This window comes from Hippopotamus amphibius, chromosome 3 (assembly GCF_030028045.1).
Source record: "Hippopotamus amphibius kiboko isolate mHipAmp2 chromosome 3, mHipAmp2.hap2, whole genome shotgun sequence".
In the NCBI taxonomy this organism is placed as follows: domain Eukaryota; kingdom Metazoa; phylum Chordata; class Mammalia; order Artiodactyla; family Hippopotamidae; genus Hippopotamus; species Hippopotamus amphibius.
Window position 1 is genome coordinate 172,945,966 of NC_080188.1, and position 22,786 is coordinate 172,968,751.

The 22,786-nt window shown below is 47.9% G+C and overlaps 1 protein-coding gene across 1 annotated transcript in view; it reads right to left on the reverse strand.

The window, feature by feature from the left end:
* Positions 1-178: 178 nt before the first annotated feature.
* The window catches only part of BRINP2 (BMP/retinoic acid inducible neural specific 2), a 116,383-nt gene continuing 93,775 nt past the window's right edge, over positions 179-22,786 (reverse strand). Inside the window, exons 3-8 of the mRNA XM_057728055.1 lie at positions 22,463-22,653; positions 21,161-21,369; positions 9,109-9,214; positions 6,335-6,571; positions 3,672-3,894; positions 179-2,037 (exon numbers count right to left, since the gene is read on the reverse strand). Of these exons, the coding sequence (XP_057584038.1) occupies positions 921-2,037; positions 3,672-3,894; positions 6,335-6,571; positions 9,109-9,214; positions 21,161-21,369; positions 22,463-22,653 (2,083 nt within the window). The 3' untranslated portion in view covers positions 179-920. The remainder of the gene's footprint in view (positions 2,038-3,671; positions 3,895-6,334; positions 6,572-9,108; positions 9,215-21,160; positions 21,370-22,462; positions 22,654-22,786) is intronic.

The window sequence follows — 22,786 nt, forward strand, 5'->3', positions numbered from 1 at the left end:
TTAAACCAGGCACGTTTTTACTTATATGTCCATGTGGCTGGAGTAGATGGACAAGAAAAACAATCACAAGATAAATATTTTTTGGTTTTTCTTTTTTTAAAAAAAGAACATTTCCCTATACACCATCTCTCTCTAACTTGACAGAGCTGCTTTCTTGGACAGAAAGGATGCTGTTGGAAGGGGAGCTCTGGCTAGACCATGAGGGAAACTTGGAGGCAGCCAGGCCCTGAAATGGGGGAGGCCAAGGAAGCAAGGGGGCCGAGGGAGGGGGAGGGGAGCAGGGCTGCCTGTCTGCCCTGAGGGGTCCTCTGTGGGTGTCGCTTCTTGTTTCCCAAGGGAGCCGGCTTGAGGAGCAGTCCGTGTCTGGAGGGCTCAGAGAAGACAGCGTACAAAAAGTAAGAACCAAAGTGGGGAATCACGAAACAACGCCATTTTAAGAAATCTGGTTAAAAAGAATATAAAAGTGACTCCACGGAGGGGGAGGCGACGTTCCTACCCCTCCCATGGTTGTTCCCTCTTGCTTTCTTGAACGCTAAGAATCACTTTTAAGGATTTGTGTGTTGCATGGTTTGGCTGGTTCTTTTTCTGAATCTCTCCCTTGGCTCCTCTCCCTTAGTTGCATTCATTTGAAAAAGCACCGACTTTACAGATTCAAGGCTGCTGAGTGGTCGCCTCCCCGTGCGAGTGTGTGTGTGTGTGTTTCTGTGCATGTGTGCACACACGCGTGGTGAGTGTGTGTATGTGTGCAGTGGCTGTTTCTTTCTCTCCTGCCTGCTTCAGTCCAAGCCCCAAAGTCCCATCTGCTGGGTGCTGACAGTCTTAAGGGAGCACCGTGTTGGCACTAAGGTGAGGGCTTAGATGATCTTTGCACCCCGGATTCATGGATCCTCTCCCTGCCCGGTGCTGGAGTGGGTCCCCCATTAGCTACAGAGTTTGCCCGTCTCATACTCCACAGGGTTTGGCAGCTTGGAGTTGAAAGCCCTCAGGGAGGACTGGATCCTGCCCACCTCGTTGTTGGCCAGCTTGAGCCGATGCCGGAGCAAGCAGGTGAAGAGGTCAAGCCGCACCTTGCCAGGTGGAGAAAGCTGGTTGACCCGGTCCCTAAGCTCGATGAGCTGCAAGAGGGCAGAGTCCTGGGAACCTTGAGTATATGGGTAGTCTAACTGGAGAATTAAGTCCCGGATGGCATCCGGGTCGAAGGGCAGGCTGTAGCCAAAGACCTGCAAGGTGTTGATTTTCATGTAGCCCAAGTTCTTGGAGGGATCGGTCATCTCCAGAGGCTCGTAGTAGATTGTCTCGTTGGAGCTGTCATCCAGGGACTTGATTCGGCTCCGTAGGTAAACATGGACTGTCTCAAAGAAGGTCTTCCACCTGTTGCCCAAGGTGATAGTCCAGTTTTGGCACTGGGCAGCTGCGTCCACGTTAGTCCTTTCCCAGTCGGGGAAGCTGCCCTCATTCACGGGCATGAACCAGCTCTCAGAGTGGCTGCCCCCAAAGGGGTTGACGTAGATGGCCATGACAGGCTCCAGGGTGCTGTTCTTGGTGAGGCAGATCTGCAGGGACAGGGCCAGCATCACGTGCACCAGCCCAGGCTTGTACTTGTTGCTCTTCAGGGTGAGCAGCATGCGTTTCCTCCAGGAAGGGTCGAACCAGCTGCCCAGACGCATGTCGTTGCTGATGAAGATGGAGTGCACTTCGATGCGGCTGTCCCGCTTCTGCAGCAGGTACTTCAGCTCCAGGTCCTGCAGGTCTGTCTCCAGCCCCAGAAAGTTCTCCAGGGACTCGGCCACCTCGGGGCGGCACAAGCCCTGGGCGAGCACGTAGCCCGGGTTGCAGCTCCCGCAGCGTGTGCTGTTGTCCAGGGCACAGTGGGCACAGGCGGGCCCTTCGCCCAAGGCACAGGGGATGGGGCCCTGGCAGGAAGACTGGTCGTAGGGGCAGGTGCAGCTGTGGCTCTGTTCCAGGAAGGTACCAGGGAAGGTGCTCTCTCCACAGTAGAGGAGGGACTGGATACGGTTCCACCAGTAGGATAAGGACCTTTGGGAGGGAAGATAAAAATGAAGCAAGAACCACAGGAAGCCACACACTGCTGCTTCCCTGAGTGTGGCAGGAGACTGACAAATAGCCAGGGAAGCTGATGAGGGAGATAAAAGTCCCAGGTTCTCTGAGTGACGGAAACCCAGCTGTACCACTTTGGGATGACCGAGCAGGGCCAGGGGCTGGGTGTCTGATGGAACAGCACCAGAAAGGTTTGACATCAAACCTGTGCTCATCCCTCCCAGGTACCACCTCATTACCTTATTCAAAAGCCTACAGAAGGTCTCCAGCGTCTTTCGTATCCAATCTGGTTTTCAGACTCTTAAATAGATCTTCCAACAACTGGCTCTCCAAACTTTCCGAGGTCGTGCCAACCTCTCTGCCCCTTCACGGTCTCTGTCCTTTCTACAACTCTCCCACCAAAGATAGGGCTTTTCTATGGCTGGCTCCCTCTTAGGATTTAGATTTCAGCTCTGATGATACTTCCTCAAAGAGGTCTTCTGTGACTCCCCTGTCAAAAGCACCACCCAGTCCCTCTCTATCACATCACCCTGCTTTGATGTGATCCGCAGCAATGTTCAGTATCAAAATGGACTGCATTTATTGTTGACTTTTTCAAAGATGGCTTCCCTGCAATTGCCATGAGAGCAGGGACACTGCATTATTCCCCAACATATACTCTCAGAAACTAGGATCAGTCCTAGTGCCTGGTAAGCATTTCCTAACCATCTGTTGGGGGAAAAAAAAAAATGACCCTTTCTCAAAAGCCCTTGCTGGTCTGTCCCCTCCACTCACGCACCTCTTGTTACCTGTGTCTCAGTTAGAGGTGCATTCCTGGGTTGCTGCAAGGGTAGCGCCCCCTCCTGGAACCCTCTGGCTCACTTCCATCTCCTCCTTCACAATCTGGCCAAGAGGTCCTCCTCCTGGGTGGCTCTTCTCTCTGGCCTTTGCCATTATTAGACCGGGCCTTTGATTTATGTTCCATGAACGCGAATTTAAGCAGCTTTAAGCAGCTGCCACATAGTAATTCTAATTTTCTAATTTTGATGTTCCTGTATATTTATTCTATCTCTCCAATTAACAAATATCCCTCACTGCTTAGTATTAGGACATAGAAGGTGGACTTATGAATAAAAGCTTGTTGGATACGTGTGTGAACGAGCGGATGGATGCATGAGGGCCTGTGATGTTACAGCCCCACTCTGTTCCCTAGGGCACAAGGCCTCTCAGCTCGCTCCCCTCCTGTGACTCAGAGCAGAGTCGCTTGTTGGAAATAATCGACTGTGTGTGTTTCTCATCATACGCAATTGGTGTAAAAGCTTTAACTCGACCCTTTTCTTTCCTAAAAGACTTATTAAAATGGAAATGAGTAAGTGAGAATTAGAGTATTATTAGAATGACATTCGAATCAACTATAATTTATATAAAAGTAAAATGAGTCTCTTTACTCTCTCTCTCACTTTAGACACAACTCATAATTGAGAATGACATGCAAGTCGGTCAAGATAACAGGAGCCTCTAGGAGGCCACGTATGGATGAGCACGCCCAGCTCTGCCGTGTTGGACGGGGTCGTCCCCGCCCCAATGACTGCTGTGGGCGGCATGGCTCTGGCTTGGGGGTCTGGGGTGCTCACCTCTCCGCGGGCAGGCGGAAGCGGGGCTGCCGGTGGCAGCGTTTGCAGAGGTTGAAGAGCCGGCGGACGATCCGATGGGTCTTCTTGAACAGCATTTTCAAGCTGGCTCCCAGCTGCTGGTAGCGGTGCTGGAGCCTGGAATCCACGGCCCAGAACTGGGAGATGGCTGTGGTGTTCAGGAACCTGTCCTCCGGCAGCCTCTTCAGCAGGGCCTGGAATTCCTCTGTGGGTAAGGACACGAGGGCTGAGCTGAGGGGGGCTGTACAGACCCTGGATGGGCAGAAGGACCCCACCCACCCCAGACTCAGCCTCCCCGTCAGTCACTATATGAGGAAGGTGGCTTCACATCCACTGTCCCCGGCCCTTTCATTTCTTTCTTTTTAAACAGCTTTATTGAGAGATGATTGACACGCCATAAGATATGGCTCCGGGATTCTTTCCCATCCTTCCTGTTTCTAACATGCTTCTGAATTTCAAAACATATCTCTGTCACCACCCACGTGGCCAGTGACCTTGGGACGCATCTCTCTTGCCCTTTATACCTCCTTACGATTCATGTACAATCTTCTTCAGTCACCCCACAGCATCTTAGGGAAGGTGTCAGGCACTCGTGAAGGTAAGGGCGGGCAAGGCTGGCAAATGCAGGCACAGAAGAGAGAGCGCCCAGCTCAGAAGTCTTCTTAGAAGGCTTTCAGTCCCAAGACCAGCCTCTCTCCTCTCCATGTCCTTCTGACTCTAGAACACCTTTCCTCTCTTTCAAGATTCACCTCTTGGCCAGATTCCCCTCTTTTTCTTGAAGCTAATCCAGGAGCAATGTGCTTTCTAGTTCGTAGTTCCTACTGCAAGTCTGAGTTCTCCTCAGAGTTTCCTGGGTACAACGTGTATTCTGAATTCATGCTCAGATGGACCTGCTTTCACTTGAGACCTGCAACCATCAGGTCTCCTGGTGGGGGTCCGGATAGCCCCTTTCATTCACTGGCAGGAATTCATAGTGCTGAAAGCCCGAAGCCCTTTCCCACATACTCAAGCATTACCTAACACACCCCACCACGACTGGTCCAATGCAGCTCGGGGCCGGAATGTGATCTCCTTAGCAACTGAACATCTTGTCTAAGACTGGAGATGGCAATGCCTAGGGCTTCAGCTCATTCTGATTTCTCAAGCCCCTGGATCTTCAGCCCCCACCCAGATGACTGGAAAAACCACACCTAGTAATGAGATTAGCAACTAGTAGTATATACATAGTTCTTTTCATACAACACTTGCGTATACAAAACAGCACAGAGAATAACAAGATAAACTCCCATGTGCCTACCACCTAGAGTTTGCCATTTTGCCATATTGAATTCAGATTGTTTTTAAAGAAACAAGGCAAAGCAAATATACTTGAAGGCCCTAAACTTCCCTCTCCAACTTTATCTAGATGTAACTACTCTCTTGAATGTTTTATTATCATTTTTTTTAACATTTTCTAGAAATATATTTATCCATAAAAATATTAAGTATTGGCTAGTATGTTTTTAAAGATCAAATAAATAGTACTAAATATGTATTATAGTTAATAAATTATTATAGTATTGTGTATATTATATAAATATGTATACAATACATAACCTTTCTCATTCACTTCATTTTATCCAATATTGTTTTTTGAGACATATGCATGTAACTATTATTCATTTAGTATTGAAATGTATGAGTATATCATGCAGAGTTCTTTAATTTTATTCTCCTTGTTCCATATGAGCCCTCCATCCACCTATTATCACTTTCCCTCTCGTACAGGTGAGGAGATGGAGGCACTGAGGAGCTACATGGCTAAATGAAAGTCATACAAAGGATCAATAATAGAGTGTGTTAGGTCTGTCCAAGATGTTATAACAAAATACCACAGACTGGGTAGCTTATAAACATCAGAAATGTATTTCCAGCGGCCGGAAGTCCAAGATCAGTATGCTGCTGGCAGGTTCTGACGAAGGCCTTCTTCTGGGTTGCAGATGGCTGAATTCTTGCTGGGTCTTCACATGGTGGAAGAGGTAAGGATCTCTCTGGGGCCCCTTTTATATGAGCACCAATCCTATTCATGAGGGCTCTGCTCTCATGAGCTGCTCACCTCCCAAAGTCAGCACCTCCGGATACCATCACCTTGGGCATTAGATTTTCAGCAGATGGATTTGGAGGGGGATATACACATTCAAACCATAACACAGAATAAGAACTCAAAACCAAGTCCTCTGAATCTAAGTCTCAAGGTGACACTGATATCACTTATACCTGCAATAAGTAATCACCAGCATATACTATGTGCCTCTTAGAAACATGCTATGAGTCTCATCCATTCCCCAAATATTCACTGCGCACCTTATGTGCAGGCACTGTGGGATCTGTGGCAAACAAGACAGACAAGGCCGACGGCCTCAGTTATATTTACCTTCGCTTATTAAGTTCTTGAAACATATCTCTTTGGTAGGTATTAGGCCTGTTTGCATATACAACAAAAGAAAAGGACTTGAGATTTGGAGCGGTGATATAACCTGCGGGAGGTCACAGACCCAGTTAAGTGGCTGAGCCAGGAGCCAAACTGAGTGCCCCGGGTTCTTGCCCTGCAGCTCACAGCCACCTCCCACTGACAGGGAGGAAATCTGGGCTAACCAACGGCTCACCTGACTCCTCAAACTGCCGGTTGTGAGTGGCCCAGGAGTCCTGGATCTGCAGCAGGCTGTCTTCCATGGCCTGGATGTCAGCATCAGGACAGTTGCATTCCGGGAAGGTGGCACTGCACTTGCACCAACAGTCATTCTCCTTGCAGATGAGCTCACCCTCGGAGCTGCACGTGATGTAGCTGAGCGCGGCGGTCACGAAGCGCTCACGCAGGTGCTCGGGCAGCAGCACCTGCAAGCCTAAGGAAAGGACGAGTCGGGGAACTCCTGGGCAGGACCAGCGAGGACTTGGTTTCCCACACCCAAGGCTGCAGGGTCCCCAGCTGGGGTTCTGCTGACTTGCGCATCCTGGGCCCAAGAATGGCCACCCCAGGCCCTGATCCTGCAGAGCTGATTGGGACAGAGGGTTACTGCTGCTCCAGTGACAGATGGGGCACATCAAAGCTCAAGGTTTAGTTGAACCCCTCACATCAGCCAAATTGAGAGTGTGCATATCATATGAAAGGGCTTATTGGCTACATGTCAGCATTTCTAGGATGGAAATGGGACGATATTTCAGATAAAGGAAGAGCTTATAGCCCTCGTGGGGGAAGAATCAAGGCTTGATGGGCTTTTTTGCTCTGCCTCCAATAGCCATCCTGTTTCTAGCATCTCTGAGATTAGCAGCAGACCTCCTAGGATATTACTGAATGCTGACACTACTGGGCCTCCCACCTTGGCTCTGATAACCAAGGAGGCTACTCTGCTTAGGAGGTAGGGACAAGTGTTGTGGGTGTGTAGCGGCCAGGCACTACAGCAAGCCCTTTCCATATATGACTGCAAGTAACATTGTGGTCATACTGAGGCTCTTATAATGAGGAAATCCAAGCCTGATGACCATAGTCACAGTGCTGGTAAAGTCAGCTTGGTGTCGGACCCTCTCTTTGTCCCATTGGGTCATACTGCGTAACTGGGACTGGCTGCCCATCTCAGGATTTAACCCTTAAGGAGATGTGAAAGCAGGATGGTGGTAGATGCCCCAAGATCAGTCAAGCCTGGATAGATATGAATGTCTCTCAGTTTTCTAATTAGCTGCCTCTGGTCCTGAATATAATCCACTAAATTGCTCCAAGCTTCAGTTTTCCTACCCATCTGTGGTGGATACTGGTTTACCAGCAGCAGAATAGACTCCTATTTGGCTTCAAGCCACAGAGGGTGGCTGTTGGAAGCATATCAAGAGGTGAATGAAGGACAGGCATGCCTTTGGCTGCAGCCTGGCCTGATTTGAGGAGGCTCCCCCCATAGGGACACTGGGAGAAACTGTGCCAGGAGACTGAGGGACGTGAGGACTGCTGGACGGGGTGAGATCCCCTTTCGTCAAATGTCTGCTAGCTCTTTATTGTCACACCCTTGACCTTGTCCTTGGCAGGAAATCAGAGAACCCAAAGTACGTATCCCAGTCTGAGCAGACCTCAAAATATAACTTAGAATTGCAGCTGCAGTAGATGTTTGTTCTTGTCTGAGATCTACCTCCTGTTCTGAATGGCTCCTAACTTTTCCTTTCTTGACAACGTGCCCACAGTGGCACTTGAGCAGCCCTCCCCACACACCCTGTCCACATACGCGTGCTTTCAACACTCAGCCCTCTCCAAGTCCTTTCCTTTCACCTCCCCCATTAGCTCCCTCCTCCTCACCATAACATTTCCTATTGCCATAAAATAAGTGCCCCGAGCAATGTCTGCATGAGTGATGGGCTATAAAATTAAGTGGCATAAACTATTCCAAATGAACCACCAGACACTCTGAACTTCACTCATCGCTAATTTCCAGACACAAACCCAGCCCATCCGGGGACCCAAGAGATGAGGGATGCTAATTGCATTGGGTGGCTTAAAATATAGGAGTCTTTCCCCCTTTTTTATATGTTTCTTGATGCCTAAAGCATTGAGGGGTTGCCTCTGGCTCAGGTTGCCTGGAATTTGTAATCATAGATCCTGGGTGAGGGCTATGGATTTTATAATACCAAGACAATAATATCTTAAACACAGTCCAATTCAGGCCTTAAGAAGAATGAACTTTTCCCATTGCCAAACAGCTCTGTCTGAATCAGTCTGCATAGCTCTGCCTCCAGGATGCTTGGGGGACAGAGAGCAGGAACTGAGTGCCTCCCCTTATCTCCCAACCTCCAGACCTAGTCTCGTTCTCCTTCCTTTCACTTTTCTGTTTCTGCTTGTTCTGTCTCTGCCTGAGGCTCCCATTCCTCTCAAACTCTTCTCCTGGCTTTGATCTCCAATTGAAGACTGCAGACTAGTAACAGAAATCAGGGACCACTCTCAGGGTAACCAATGGTCCCACAGTTTGTGTATCTCTCAGTTGCTCTAGAGACAGTGCCCCATAACCACTCTGCAAAGGCCAGCTATTCCCCAACATGTACTTAGGATAAAGCAGAGGGTTCTCTGGACAACAAAGGAGATCGCCAAACTAGATCAAGGTGTATAAAGATGGATGTGCTGTTGCTGTCAGATAGTGACAGAGGTCTTAGGAAGGACTGGGAGGTGGGAGGATTTGGGTGTCGAGTGGTTTGGGCAATGGTTGAGGTATAAAGTAAATCATGTCAGAAATTTTCTCAAAAGAGTGATGGAAAATTGTTAAATACAGGTCCAAGAACTAGTGGTAGTTCTTGTCTTCAGAAGGGTTTAGCCAAATGAGGCAGGCAGGACTTTTTCGTTCTGGTGACCCAACTTTTTTTTTTTTTAAACTAGGTATGAAAAGTGTGAAAACATCACAGGGCACCTTACCGAGTAACTGCACTTTGTTCTCCGGACTCTGTACCAGGACAGAGCTGACCGAGTCCAGGTTGTCGTAGTTGCTGCAGCCCAGGGGGCCGGTCCTGGTCTCTGTGACCTAGAGAAGGAAGGGCAGGGGGTGGGTTTAGATAACAAGCCAAGACCGCCCTTTGCACTGCCCTCTTCCGGTCAGCCAATCTCAGTCTCTGTGTCCTGTCCTGGACTAGCCCGAGGAAGGGCATGTGTCTTCCTACTCCGGGAGTACGAAGCTACATCTCCCCTTCTTCTAAGACAGGGAGTATGAGCTGTATAGGGCTGGCAGCAGCAGTTGTCCATAAGTGGAAGCCTGCCAGAGGGAGCCAGAGGGAATTTGAGTCTGGGAAGAGGAAACTCAATGTAAGCAGAGGAAGCTGGACCTTCGTGCTGGAGTTCCCCCTTTCCCTCCCCCAGAGGAAGAGAGGAGGCCAGATGAGGATGCTGTCAGCCCACTTCGAACCCAGCTGCATCCACTTGATGTGATGCTCACAGGCTTTAGGGATCCCGAAGATGAAAAGCACTAGAGAAATATGAGTTATGAGTATTATTATTAATATTAAACATTTAAGTCCCACCTCGGCACTGAGCCGTCCTTAGAGAAAATCAGCCATGGGCTTACTGCATATTTTAATAAGTATATTAAATATACATAAACTCTTATAGCTATGTAATATTCCCAAACAGCATAGAGTCATTTTAAAATATTATAAAGTTGGCCTATCAGTTTTTCCCTGATGTTTAAAGTATAAGATGAAAAATGGGGAGCTTTAAATGCACTGAAATAATTATGTAATAAGAATGATGGGGACCTGAGGCCCTTTCTTCTCAGTCTCTCCGGAGGCTTTGCCAACAATCAATCAACCAATCAACGAGTATTTATTGAGCAGCCACTGTTCAATTCCCTACAATTTATCAAACATTCATAGAGTACCTTTCTTGGAGTTCTTCAAGGAAGTTGGCCCTGATACCTCTGACCTTCTCTCCTAGCTCTGGGCACCTCTGCTCTGCAACAAGCATACAACTTGCAGTTTTTCATCCTTTTCTGTGAGTTTTTAATTAAAGCCTGGGTCCTCTACATACTAAAGGGTCCGCGGAGGTAAGTTCGTAGTTATTTTGCTCAAAATGTTGTCAATAGCAATTAACAGGGTGTCTGCTACATAGTAAATACTCAATAAATTAGAGAATGTATGAGTAATCTGTTTCAGGCTTTGGGGTGGGCGGGGCGGAGAGGTGGGCACAAAGGTGTACAACTTATGTAGTGTGTCCTCCAGAAAGTTACAACCTGTGCGGGAGGCAGGTGCACATCCAACTGACTGACACACATCCACATCGAGCAGAAGCAACATGTCATGATGAGCCCAGAGGAGAGCACAGCTCTAAGCAAGGGAAGGAGTTTCAGAGGAGACACCAACTGAGTTGGTCCTTAAAGATGAGTAGAAAGTGGACAGGAAGAGAAGGGAGGGAAGGTACTCTGAGAAAAAGAAGGGGCAGCATGGGAATTCCCTGGTGGTCCAGTGGTTAGGACTCTGGCCTTTCACTGCTGAGGGCCCGGGTTCAATCCCTGGTCAGGGAACTAAGATCCCACAAACCACATGGCGTGGCCAAAAAAAAAAAAAAAAGAAGGGACAACATGATCTATAACCCCATGGGCTTGAAAGTGTGTAGCATATTTGTCTGCCATCTTGCTAGTTATCGTGGTGAATACCAAAGTGCAAGTGATGTATTTCAAGAGAATTTAGTGTACTTAGTCTTAAAAAATACATGTAGAACAGAGTACGTGAGAGATGGTATGATACTGACTAATACAGTAAAGAGAGAGACAGGAGAGAACCTTATAGCTTAAAGTAGTCTGAGAAGGCTTCCTGGAGAAGGTGACTCATAAATTGGTCTTGAAGGATGAATAGGGATGGGAGGAAAGGGCAGAACTGGGAGAAAAAGAGGTAACTGCAGACCAAAACCAAGGGGCAGCAACAGACTCAGTGCATAAGAAGCAGCAAGACTCGGCCTGGAGGGGAAACAGGACCAAGGCCATGACAGAGGCAGGAAATCTCTGCACAGTTTCCAAGCTCATCCTCCGAGATCATCCCATCTAACCTCCACATGAACTCTGAGACGAATCTCACCACCATCACTCTTCAGAGAAGGAAACCAAGGTCCAGATAGTTACAGTGCCCGAGGCCACAGAGCTGTCAAGAGTAGCAGAAAGAGGACTTTGACTTCTGAGTCCTCAGACTCCAGTTCAATGCCCTCTGTGTCTCCTGTGAGGGCGTGTCAAAGGGCTGCAGAAAATTAAAATGGGTTAAACCCATTTAGATGACATCACTCTAAAAAACAAGTGTAAACAGACCAGTTCATCCAAAGTACTTTAGCGATCTGCCCTTCCTTCAGAATGTAAACATGGTGTAAGACTTTAGATATTATTATCCTTATATTACAGATGAGGAAACCAAGGCCAGCTAGGTTAAATGATTTCTTGAAGGTCAAACAGCTAGTTACCTGCAGGGCTAGGATTCATTTGACTTGTTTATGCATTCCTTCATTCATTTACTCATTTATCAAATATTCAAGGAGAATCCAAATCTCACAGTGAGTAAGACACAGTCACCACCATAAGGAGTTTACAGACAAGTAGAAATATGTTTCTATAATCCCAGTGTTACACATGGGCCTCCCTCCCTCCACAGGTGGGCACTTGGTGCTGAATAGTGTCTCTTTATTGAATGAGTTGGTGACTGGCTAGCTGTCAGACTGCGGCGGGAAGGCAGAGCCAGGCTTACTTCAAGGTAGAGTCTTCTTTATCTACATGGTGCAAAAATTCCTATAAGAAGAGCCGTGGCCAAGGACTAGCCCAGCTTTTCTGGGGAAGCCTGCCTCTCTTGGAACGGGGTGGGCTGAAGGGCAGAGTGGGATGGTGGGTGTGGTATTTGGGAGCTGTGCCTGTCCCCGCCTCCAGGTAAGCTGGCCACCATACTGTCACTGAGTTCTGCTCTGGCTTTTCTATCCACCCACTTCTGAGTTGAACACTCACCAGCATCAGGTCCAGGCAGGGAGAAAGCTACATGCTTTATGTAGAAGTCAGATGATTCCCAAGGGAGGGAGTAGAGCACAGCCACTTTCCTCCCCTTTATCCCACCACTGTGCCCACCGATCTATCACAGACCCATCTGCTCCCCACCCCCCCACCCCACCGCCATCTTGTTCAACATTCTGGGGCTGGCTCTGATGCAATTTTCTGACCTTTACTTTGCTATTTCCAAAGGTCAGTTCTACAAGAGGACAATCAATTAGGTAAGTCATTAAAAGGATGTGAGTAGCTCCACTTTGTTAATTGTGGCACAAGGATGGGGATGAGGGAGAGACAGAGACTGTGATTCCCCCTGCTCATTTCCAGTTAGAGGGAAGGACTCAAGCCAGATCTCCATGAGTGAGGAAGGCTCACTTGGGTTTTACTAGATCCCAAAGTCATTGCTCTCTCCACTGCTGCTCTGTTCTGAGCCACCTCTGTCCTCCCTAGAGAAGCAAGGAGGTGGGAAGGAGGAGGTGAGCTGGAGAGGGTCCTCTTGCAGATGTTGCCTGAGCACTGACTTGATAAGCAGGATGAGCTGAGGACCCCTCCCCCGGAGTGAAGAAAGTCCCAGAATCCCTGGCAGTTTGGTCCAGAGAACCCCGTGCCTCTCCCTGTAGAAGAGGCAGACAGCTTTGGCGGATTATAAAGAGGGCCCGCAGAGGTAATGGAAAGTGCAGCTCACTCAGGCGCACACGTTCAAAGAGCGCCTCAGATAAGCTTTCAGAAAGGGAAAATAATTGTGTGCTAATTGGTCTGTTGACAGAGATGGTCTTGCCTTCAGAAAGCCCTGATGGATCTCAGGTTCATTAGTACATCCAATTTTCCATGAATGCCAGGTTGTGCAAACCCTCACTCCAGCGAGCCTGCTCTCCCCGCCCGCCCTTAACTCCATGGCTGCTCTTGTCCCACCTGGGGGGTAAGCTAAGCGAAGCTAAGCTCAAGTAAAATGGGCTCTAATGATGTGCAACAGGGCCGGCCAGGAGAGCGTGGCTGAAAGTGTGTGTGATTCAAAGAGCTGCATATTGAATCCCAGGCTGCTGCAGGGAGGAGTGTGGACAAGTCACTTTAAGGATGCTTGCAAGAACTGCTCCCTCTTGCCATCCTGCAATCCACGTGAACTTTTGTGTGGGCTCTTTTCGGGCCGCCCGTGAGCATCTCAAACCCTCCCCTCCAAGTCCTTCCTCAGCCTTCAGTTAAGTAGAGGGTGAGCTACAGCTAGGAAATAAGCCCCTCCCTTCCTTCAGGGCTCTGGTCCCTTCCCGGGCATTATGGACAGGAGGAATACGTATTCCGCCCTTTACAGTTTGCAAAGTGTTTTCACGTGAACTATGTCATTTGGTGCCACCCCCATCCTACAGTAGAGTAAGGGGTGATAGCTACAAGATGTTACTTACTCACGGTGTGTATCAGCAGGTAGGACAGGAGCATGCTCGCTAATCAGAAGAGGTGCCAGCCGTAGTGCCAAAGCAGGGTTCTGAGGGCCTCCTGAGTTACATTAGTGCTTTGGTTACTATAAGGGGAGATCCTGGGGTTCCAGGGGAGGGATAAAGGTGGTTAGGGTGGCACACAGCAGATTGGATGAAGACGATTTACCAGCTTGTATGGAAGTGTTTTAATATTTTAAGAACTGATATGGCCATATCAGCTAAATATAAGCCCTGGGTACAGGTGAGTCAAACAGTTGGCAAGTCCATGTCATGCAGTTCAATAACTAACTTCTCAGGGTCATAGGAATAGTAAGTATTAAGGCTGAAACCCAATCCCTGGTCTTCTCACTTGGGAGTTTGTCTCCCACTAACCCAGGTAGCCTGCCTTCCGCTATCAGGCATTTTAGTGAGTGTCTCACCACACACCCAACACTGTGAAAGGACCTGGAACTGTACGTATGTGACAGAGTCCCCACTGCTCTAAAGCTCTCCTGTTTTGTGTGGGGAGGTGGAGATGGGCATGTAAACAGCTGCAGTCTAATGTGACAAATCCTGTAACAGAAGTGCGTGCTGACCAGGGTAAACCTTGCAACAGAGGGCGATGTTCAGTGAGGTCTTGTGCATGTGTTGGATAAACAAAAGGGGGCAGGAGGCCTCTTTCTCCACGTTAGTGAAAAGAAGTTGCTACCAAAAGGTAGAAAGTAAGAGCACCTTAGCTTAAATAAGAAGCAGGAAGATATGCTCGAGGGTTTTTCCTTCACCAAGGCTGAGTAGCTGGGCAGAACCCAGCACCCCCACCTATCTCCAGCCCGAGTAATGGCCATGCTGGAAGCCAGCTTCACCCCTGCGAAGGCACGTTCAGTAGAGGGAAGTAGATGGCAGGGCTTCAGCACCAGCAGAAGAGTGCGAGTTTGCAAGGGTGTGCTGCGGGGGGCTCTTGCTGTCTGGATCTGCAAATGCTGTGTGTTAAAGCAAAGAGCTGGTCTCCTGTGGGACACATTGCTGTCAGGACAAAATGATCAGGTCAGCCCTGTCAAGGGAGCAGAGCTGAGGGATGGGACGCCAACACCTCCCTTTGCTCCTTAGTCTAGGGGTGTGTCCTCGGACAGGTCACGCAAGTCTGCAGACCTCACTAAGGTCTGTGGAGATGAGGGCTTGGGGGAGCAGAGGTGGGAGAAGACACTCAGTGCCGTGTTTTTCATGGTTCTCTTAGCTGCACCCCATGGGGAGACTCCCATGATGCTCCCAACAGGAACAACCCAGCCAAGCTGCTCAGTGGAAGCTGAATGGTCATCTCTCATTCCACGTGGGAGGGCTTCCTAGGTGGCGCAGTGGTTAAGAATCTGCCTGCCAATGCAGAGGTCACGGGTTCGATCCCAGCTCCAGGAAGATCCCACATGCCGCGGAGCAACTAAGCCCGTGGGCCAAAAAAAAAAAAAAAAAAAAAAAAAAAAAAAAAAAAAGTGTCATTCCACGTGGGATTGAGGAGTTCCAAGAAGAGGCTTCCAAGGATGGAGGCCCTTCTTTGGAGGAGATGGGCAGTGGCTCTAGTTCTAGAACGTGCATCTACAGACACTATAACAGACGTGGGCTTAAGTGCCTGCCCACCTCTCACCCGAACACCCACAGTCTTTGCAAAAGAAGTGAGTCCAGTAAGTAACTCCCACTCTTTATGTTGGACTAAGGTGGATCCTGAACCAGATTTTTTTCTCCAGGGAATTTAGAACTATGATATGAGAGAAAAAAAATTAAGGGGTGTTTGTGGGCACTTACAAAATTCAGAATAATTATCAAGCACCTACTATGTACCAAGAACTGAGGATACTACAGTGAACGAGAGAGAGGTCCTTGTCCTGATAACACTGGCTGAGAGATAACACAGAAAGATGATGTTCAGTCAGGGCCAGAGTCAACTTCAGAGCAAGACAAAGCTAAATGTAGGCTGAAGTCTACAGAAAGTCTAGAATAAACAGAGGAAAGAATTTCAACAAGAGAAGTGGAAAGACGAAGCAGGTAGAGATGAAAAAGTAGAGACGTGTTCCAACAAGAAACAGAGTAACCTGGGATTGTTACTGTCCTTTTACGATGCCCACGTGTCTGGATTGGGTCTAGTGTCTTGTTCTTAGAGATCTATGGTGTCCTTCACCAGAGTCCTCCTAACAAACCATCTTGATACTCAAGCTACCTTGTTTCTTTCAACTCAACATGCTTCTATGCACTTGTACACACACTGAGAAGAGCCCAATCCATGTGAAAAGCGGGGTCAGTGGCTCATTCATTCATTCACCCAACCAACATTTACTCATGACCCATAATGTGGCAAGCTCTTTACTCTTACTGGGAACTCTTAGGCAAAGATGCCTAAGACCCAGTCCTCCTCATAGTCTCAGAGGCCCTTATGTTAGCCAGCAATCAGTTTAAATGATAGTCCCTATAGAGGAGGCATGTGCTTGAAACACTGAAAAGGGGCATTGAACTACCTTGGGAGTCAGGAAAGGCTTCACAAAAGAGTTACCTTTTTGGGCCAAGCAGAAAAGGGTTAGGAAGAGCCACTCCGGTGAACAGGCAAGCATTGCAAGCAAAACAGACAGCAGGGACCAGGGAAGGGAGACACGAGAGCATGGCATATTAAACAAAGACTAGGAGGTAGGTAGGACTGGCTTACATGGCATAAATGGTAAGTAAAGGGTTGAGGGGGGAAACAAGGGTTAAGAAGAGTGTAAAAGGATTGTTTGGAGCTGAAACTAAAAAGACGATAGGGCTAGTAGGTCTTCAATTGCCTTCCCATTTTGTTAAGGAGAGGAATTAACTCCATTCAAGGGCCAGTTGTGCTGTGGCTTATGCTCTCTCTCTATTTTCTTACTTGACCTTCCCAGAAATCCTTCATGTTACAAATTATCCTAACTGTTCAACAATTTTAGAAGGAGCAAACTGGGGTTCAGAGAAGCTTGGTAATTTGTTCAAAGCCTTGCCACGAGCAGTGACAGAGCTCAGAGTCTTGGGTTCTTTCCAGTGCCTCACACTACCACCCTGGATGGGAGGCGGTGGTCATCCGATACACAGTCAGGAACCACTGAAGGATTTTAAGCAGGGGAATGATACGATGTGACGATTTGTACTCATGCAAGCAGCACAGATGGTGAATCAGGGAGCAGAGCTGAGAGTGGATGGGAATGGACCAGTAATGCAAGAAAATCAGGTAAGAGTTGATAAGGTTCTGAATTACCAGAATGGTCGCGGGCGTGAAGAGGATGCCAAGGGTAAGCTAAAGACACATGCAAGTGAGTGATTATAGTTATGGCTCGAGAGATCTAAGTTGGGCAAAAAGACAATGAGGCCATGAAGGGGTGATAGGAAGTGAAAAGTTGGTCAGGTCAAAGGATAGGAAGGGACATTATTGGGACCATGGAGTTATTGATCCAGGCCTACCTTTTGTGAATGGATAAACCAATTCTTCTGCAACTTTGACACAACCCACTAGAGGACTGATGGGGGAGAGAGGCTTCCATAGAGTTCTGCCTTCTTGGTAAAACCCACTCTGTGCTACTACAGTCCTCCTTTTATCATTTTAAGCTAAGATACCAGCCTCCCAAATGTACCGTAGTCCATCTGAACATCTGTCTTCCTCCTCTCTCAGACTCTCACTGTAGACACTGGACATTCCCTAATCTGACCCCTTCTCTTCACTTAACCTCCATCATGCTCTCTGAATCTCATGCTCCGTCCTCTGCAAGGACATCTATAACCTCAATCTCTTCTCAAGAGTCTGCTTCACCTTTTTGTTCTAAGCACAACCTAGCAGCTCCTGAGGACACGGTTTCCCTTGCAGTCTTCTCTAGAAGTGGCTGTTTGCCTTCCCACAGCTTACACTGGCATGAAGTAAGGTGGGTCTTCCACCATGATGTCCTGAACATTGGTCCTCCTTGCTCTCTAACCATCAGGACTACCATCCACTATTCCTCTGTGTTGCCATCTATTTTTCTTGTTCCTCCCCCTCCCTCACTGAGGATTTTCTGTATTTAGCTTGCTCACCACCACCAGGTCTATATCATTCCTCCTGACTTCAGCATCCATGTAGGTGACCCTCTAATACCCTGGGCTCCCAGTGCCCTGGCCTCCTCACCTCCTTATCTTGCCCTCTACCCAACCCCATCTTAGCCTCCCATGCCCATGGCTGTGCCCCAGAACCCGACCCTCTGTAATTGCAATATTAAGCATCACACACTCACTTGTACCTCCTCTAGTCTCCTTCCTATTGCAAGTCATCAAACCTACTTGGACTTCCAATCTTTTGATCTGGCCAACTTTTCACTTCCTATCATCTCCTACGGTCTCAAATCCCTAGATCCATCACTGTAATCACTCCTTTCTATATACTCTCAACTACCTTGCCTATTTTTTCTTTATCTTGTACACAAACACACACACACCTTGGTTAAATCCAACTCTCCATCTATCCCACGCCCGTCTGAACATGAAGTGCTGAATGTAGCTGATAAAACTCACAACCCTGCTGACTGGTCTCATGTTATAATTATGACCATGAGTGTAAAATGGGCCTTCGGTGCTGCCCAACTAGTCAACTGACAACCTTAACTCTCTGAACAACCATTTCATGCATTCTTTTCTCAACAATTCCTTCTTCTGGTTAGCCACAGACTTTGCTTTTTTCATCAAGGAAATGGAATAAATCACAAAAGAACATCCACATCGTCTCACCACCACATCTGCCATCTCACTGCATGTGTGCTGTGTGCTCTGTACCACCTCCTGCTACAAAGGATGAAGTGTTCAGGCTCCTGCGTGAGACCTGTGGCTCCACTTGTGCCTGGAATAGCAACCTCTCCCACCTGCTTGCCTGCTTCTGCAATGATCTCCTGTCTCTCCTGCACTGTCGCTTTCCCCCTCCCTACTGAGTCATGGTAATCAACATACCAATATTCTGGAGTATCTCCCATTTTAAAAACAAAAACACAAGCTCCCCTGACCCCACATCAGTCTCTAGCTATCACCTATTTTTTCTATTTGCCTTTACAGCAAGACCTTTAAAGGATTATCTCTACTATTCTGATGCCTCACTGTGCTCTCTCTCTTGAACCTTCTCCACTCATCCTTTTGTACCCTTCATGCCACTGAAACTACTCTTATCTAGGTTACTAGTTACCTCCCTGTTGCCAACTTGAAGGTCAGTTCTCAATCTGACGGCTCTACAGTTGCCTGCACCTTCTTCTGTGAATCACTTTCTCCACATGGCTTTGTGATCCAGCTTGGTTTTCTTCATACTTTTATGCTCTATCTCAGCCTCCTTTGTTGAACCTATCTCCTCTGGCCCATTTCTGAGAATTGATGTGCTTCAAAATGCAAAGCCCTAGGGCCACTTGATTAGCTGCATTCAGTCCTCAAGTGATCTCATCTCATCCTTTCCCATAGTTTTAAATACCAACTACACATATGGATATACTTGTACGCCAAACTTAAATCTCCAATCATGACCTTTTTCTTGAAATCCTAGTGTTTATATCCAACTGCCTGTTAGATATTTAATAGGAATGTCAAATCCAATATGTCTAAAATTGAACTCTTAATTCATTTATTTCAGATCTGCACCTTCCCCCAGTGTCATCCTTCTCAGTTAATGAAATCACTGTTCATCAGGTTGCTCAGGCCAAAAATCTCATGGTTAATCTTGACTCCTTTCCTCCAATTTCTTAGCCCACCCTGGATAGGGTCTACCATCAAAACCTGGACCTGCGAACTTCTCACAAGCTCTATAGCACCAGCTTTGTCCAGGCCACCGTCGTTTGTTTCTCACCTTGACCAGGGCAGTAACGACTGCACTCGTCTCCAGGATCCCTCCTCTTTCTCCTCTCTTCCCTAGTCGGTAGGTAATACCCTTATGATCTGGCCCCTGTGACTACTGTAGCCTCATCTGCCCCCCCCCCACCCCTCTTTTGACTCCCTTCCAGCTACACTACAGGTGCTCCTGGATCATACCAAGCACACTCCCACTTCAGGGCAGCTGCACTCACTCCCCGCTCTGTCTAGAATGCGCTCACTCAAGGTACCCATGTGGCTCACTCCCTCGCTTCATTCAGACCTCTGTCTGGTCTTACCCTAAAGTCCCATGTCCCCATGCCCCTATATCCTCTTCTCTGGCTCCATGTGCTTACACCATTAATCCCGCCTGACACTATATATGTATTTAATGATGTCTCCACGACTAGAATTTCAGCTTCACGAGGGCAGGGACTTTACATGTTTTGTTCACTCTTGGATTCTCAGTACCCAGAACAGTGCCTGACACATGTAGGTATTGAGTAAGATTGGGATTGGCATATGTACACTACAATATGTCAAGCAGATAATCAACAAGGACCTACTGTATAGCATAGGGAACTATACTCAATACCCTGTCATAAACTATATGGGAAAAGAACCTGAAACAGAATAGATATATGAATATGCATAACTTTACTGTACACCTGAAACTAACACAACATTGTGAATCAACTAAAATGTAAAATTAAAAAAAATTAAAAACACTTATTGAACAAATGACTGAATGAACGAAGGATAAAACTTCCTTGTGAGTCTTGGATGGGATAAAAGCAGGATGTAAGACAAGACTGACTTCTCCTCAACATCCTAAACTTTATATTTAGAAGTAGAATATCCAGTGTTCTCAAGTATCTTCGCTAGACTTCTCTTCCCTCAAACAACGTGAGCTGTGCTAGAAATCTTCTGGATGTCAGTAAAGAACATGGGATGGAGGTTATAGTTATTAAAGTTACAGTAACTATTGAGCTTTTTCAAACACACGTGAAATCATATCACTCCTCTGTTTTCTATTGCACTTTGACATATTAAAATTCCTCATCATAGCCGTGTGGTGTGGGTCCAGCCTACGTCTGAACTTCATCTTGTACCAGCATCTTCTTGCTCACCTCACTGCAGTCACAGCAGTCTTCTCTGTGTTTCATTAAGGTACCACACTGGTTCCTGCCTCAGGGCCTTAGCACTTACTGCTCCCCCTGCCTGAACACCCTTCCCTTGGATCTACATACAGCTGACTTCTAAGGGTTCAGATCTCAGCCTGAAAGTCTAAACCCAGAGTGCTCTCCCTCGACCCATCTGGCGAATACTAGCTGTTCCTCTCTCACGTCAGGAAACCTATACCCACGACTAGGTCTTTTCTTTATATTATCATCTGGAATTACTTTGCTGATTTTTACTTGTTTATTACCTTCATTCCCCCACTAGAATGTAACCTCTGGAGAGCAGGGCCCTCGTCACCTTTCACCACAGTCCCTCAGCTAGAGCCTGCCTCAGGTTAGATGCCACGTGACTATTTGCCGCAGAAGGAAGACGCAGACCATGTTTCAGAGCTGGTTTAGGGCTGTGCTCACATCAGAAAGCTTCTTTCCCACTTCTGTCAGCCAGGCCTGGCTGCCATGGAGCCGGCGAACATCCAACCCTCCCCCTTGGTTTCTCTGCCTGTCTGCCCTCCCTCCCCCAGGGCCACTCAGGCCCTTACCTTGATGGCCCCTGTGGCTATCTGGATATGGTGCAGCCGTCTCAGGGTGCTCTCTCTGTCGATGAAGTAGGAGGCCGCCAGCTGGTGCAGGGTCTCCAGGGACACGGCAGAGCTGTTCCCACTGCCCCCAACTACAGGGACACTTCCTGCCGTCTCTGACTTTCGGCTCAGTTTCCGCTTGTCCACAAAAATGGTCAGGGATTCTTCTCCTGTAGCAAACAACACGGGTGCACTGGTGAGGGCTTTGGATCCCTAATCCCCTACCAAGAAGAATCTGAAAGGCTTCGCCAGGGGAGACCAAGCTAAGAGGGAGCCCGTGGCCCCTGCTGACGGCCTCTTCCCAGCTCCACCATGTTCAGAACAATTTCATCAGACTGTGCCCCAGGATAAGGGCACCACTGCCAGAGAGGCCCTCCTCCTCCTTCCTTCTGTAATCTCCCAAAGCTCAGCCCCGCCCCTCCAGCTCATCCATTTAACATCCTCTATTGATCTCTGTCTCAGGCGATCTACCTCCATGGGGAAGATAAAATTCTCTCTTTCAAGTTGTTTATAAGAAGTCACTGTGGATATTTCTGCTCCCTAAGAAAGGGCAAAAGCCTTGAAGCTCAACCTCCCTTCTCCCCATCAAACACTCAACACCTACCACCCACCAGCAGCTGGCCTGAACCCTTGGAGAGTTCCTTTTTGTCCATCAGACAGTGGGCTAAATGTTATAATAAATCCTGCTTTCCTCTTCCCAGGGCAGAGAGAATACTGCCTCTTCCCAGCTCTCGATTCTGCACTGGGTCCTAGCCGTAGGTTGCGCCATTCCCCTGCTACCTTTGCCTCCATCCAGCCCAGAATCACTGGAATTGGTTTGGCTGGTTACTAGTCTCTATAGAGTGGAAGCAGAGAAGTCAGGGGCTCAACGGACATTGACTTCTTTGCCTATAGGTCTGACTATTGTAGCCACAGCCAGAATTGGGATATGGAGAAACCTCAGGGTTAGATGGCTCAGTCAAAAGAAAACTGGGAGCGCCCCCTGCTGGCAAGTGCTTAGAAGGAGTCTGTCCCCCAACCTCCTTATCCCACACCCCCTCCCCAGGAGAATGCTTATGAACAAATAGCAATGTTCTGGGGTGAATTTGGATGTCCAGAGATTACACTGTTGACAAATGAACCAGGAAGAAAACGTTTCCCAGTCAATAATAGGCCAGGAAGAATAACAGACCCATGAAGAGTATTGAAGCTATAGTCAATGGGTCCCGAAACTATTTTTGATGACCTGGCAACCAATGAGTGTAGCGTCATGGTATTGCTTACCTCCAAGAGTGGCAGAAAGTAAGAAGTGAGTGCCATACTTTTTGATCAGGTTTTCAGTGACCTGTTGCAGGTTGGGTCTCCTTCCAAGGAGGCGGATGTTCCGGATAAACTCTGGGGCAAGAGGCAACGGCAAACTAAAGAAGTCCTTCCTTTCTAAAGCCAGGTTGTTCACTTTCCAACGTGCAAACTCCCTGGAGGAAAAGTCAAGGGACAAGGAAAATCTCACTGTATTTTGGAGCAAGAGGCAGAAAATTGGAAGCAGGTAGTATTCTTCCTCCACTTGCACCCCCTCGTCTCCCCTCAGCACGCATCTCTGCAGATGGA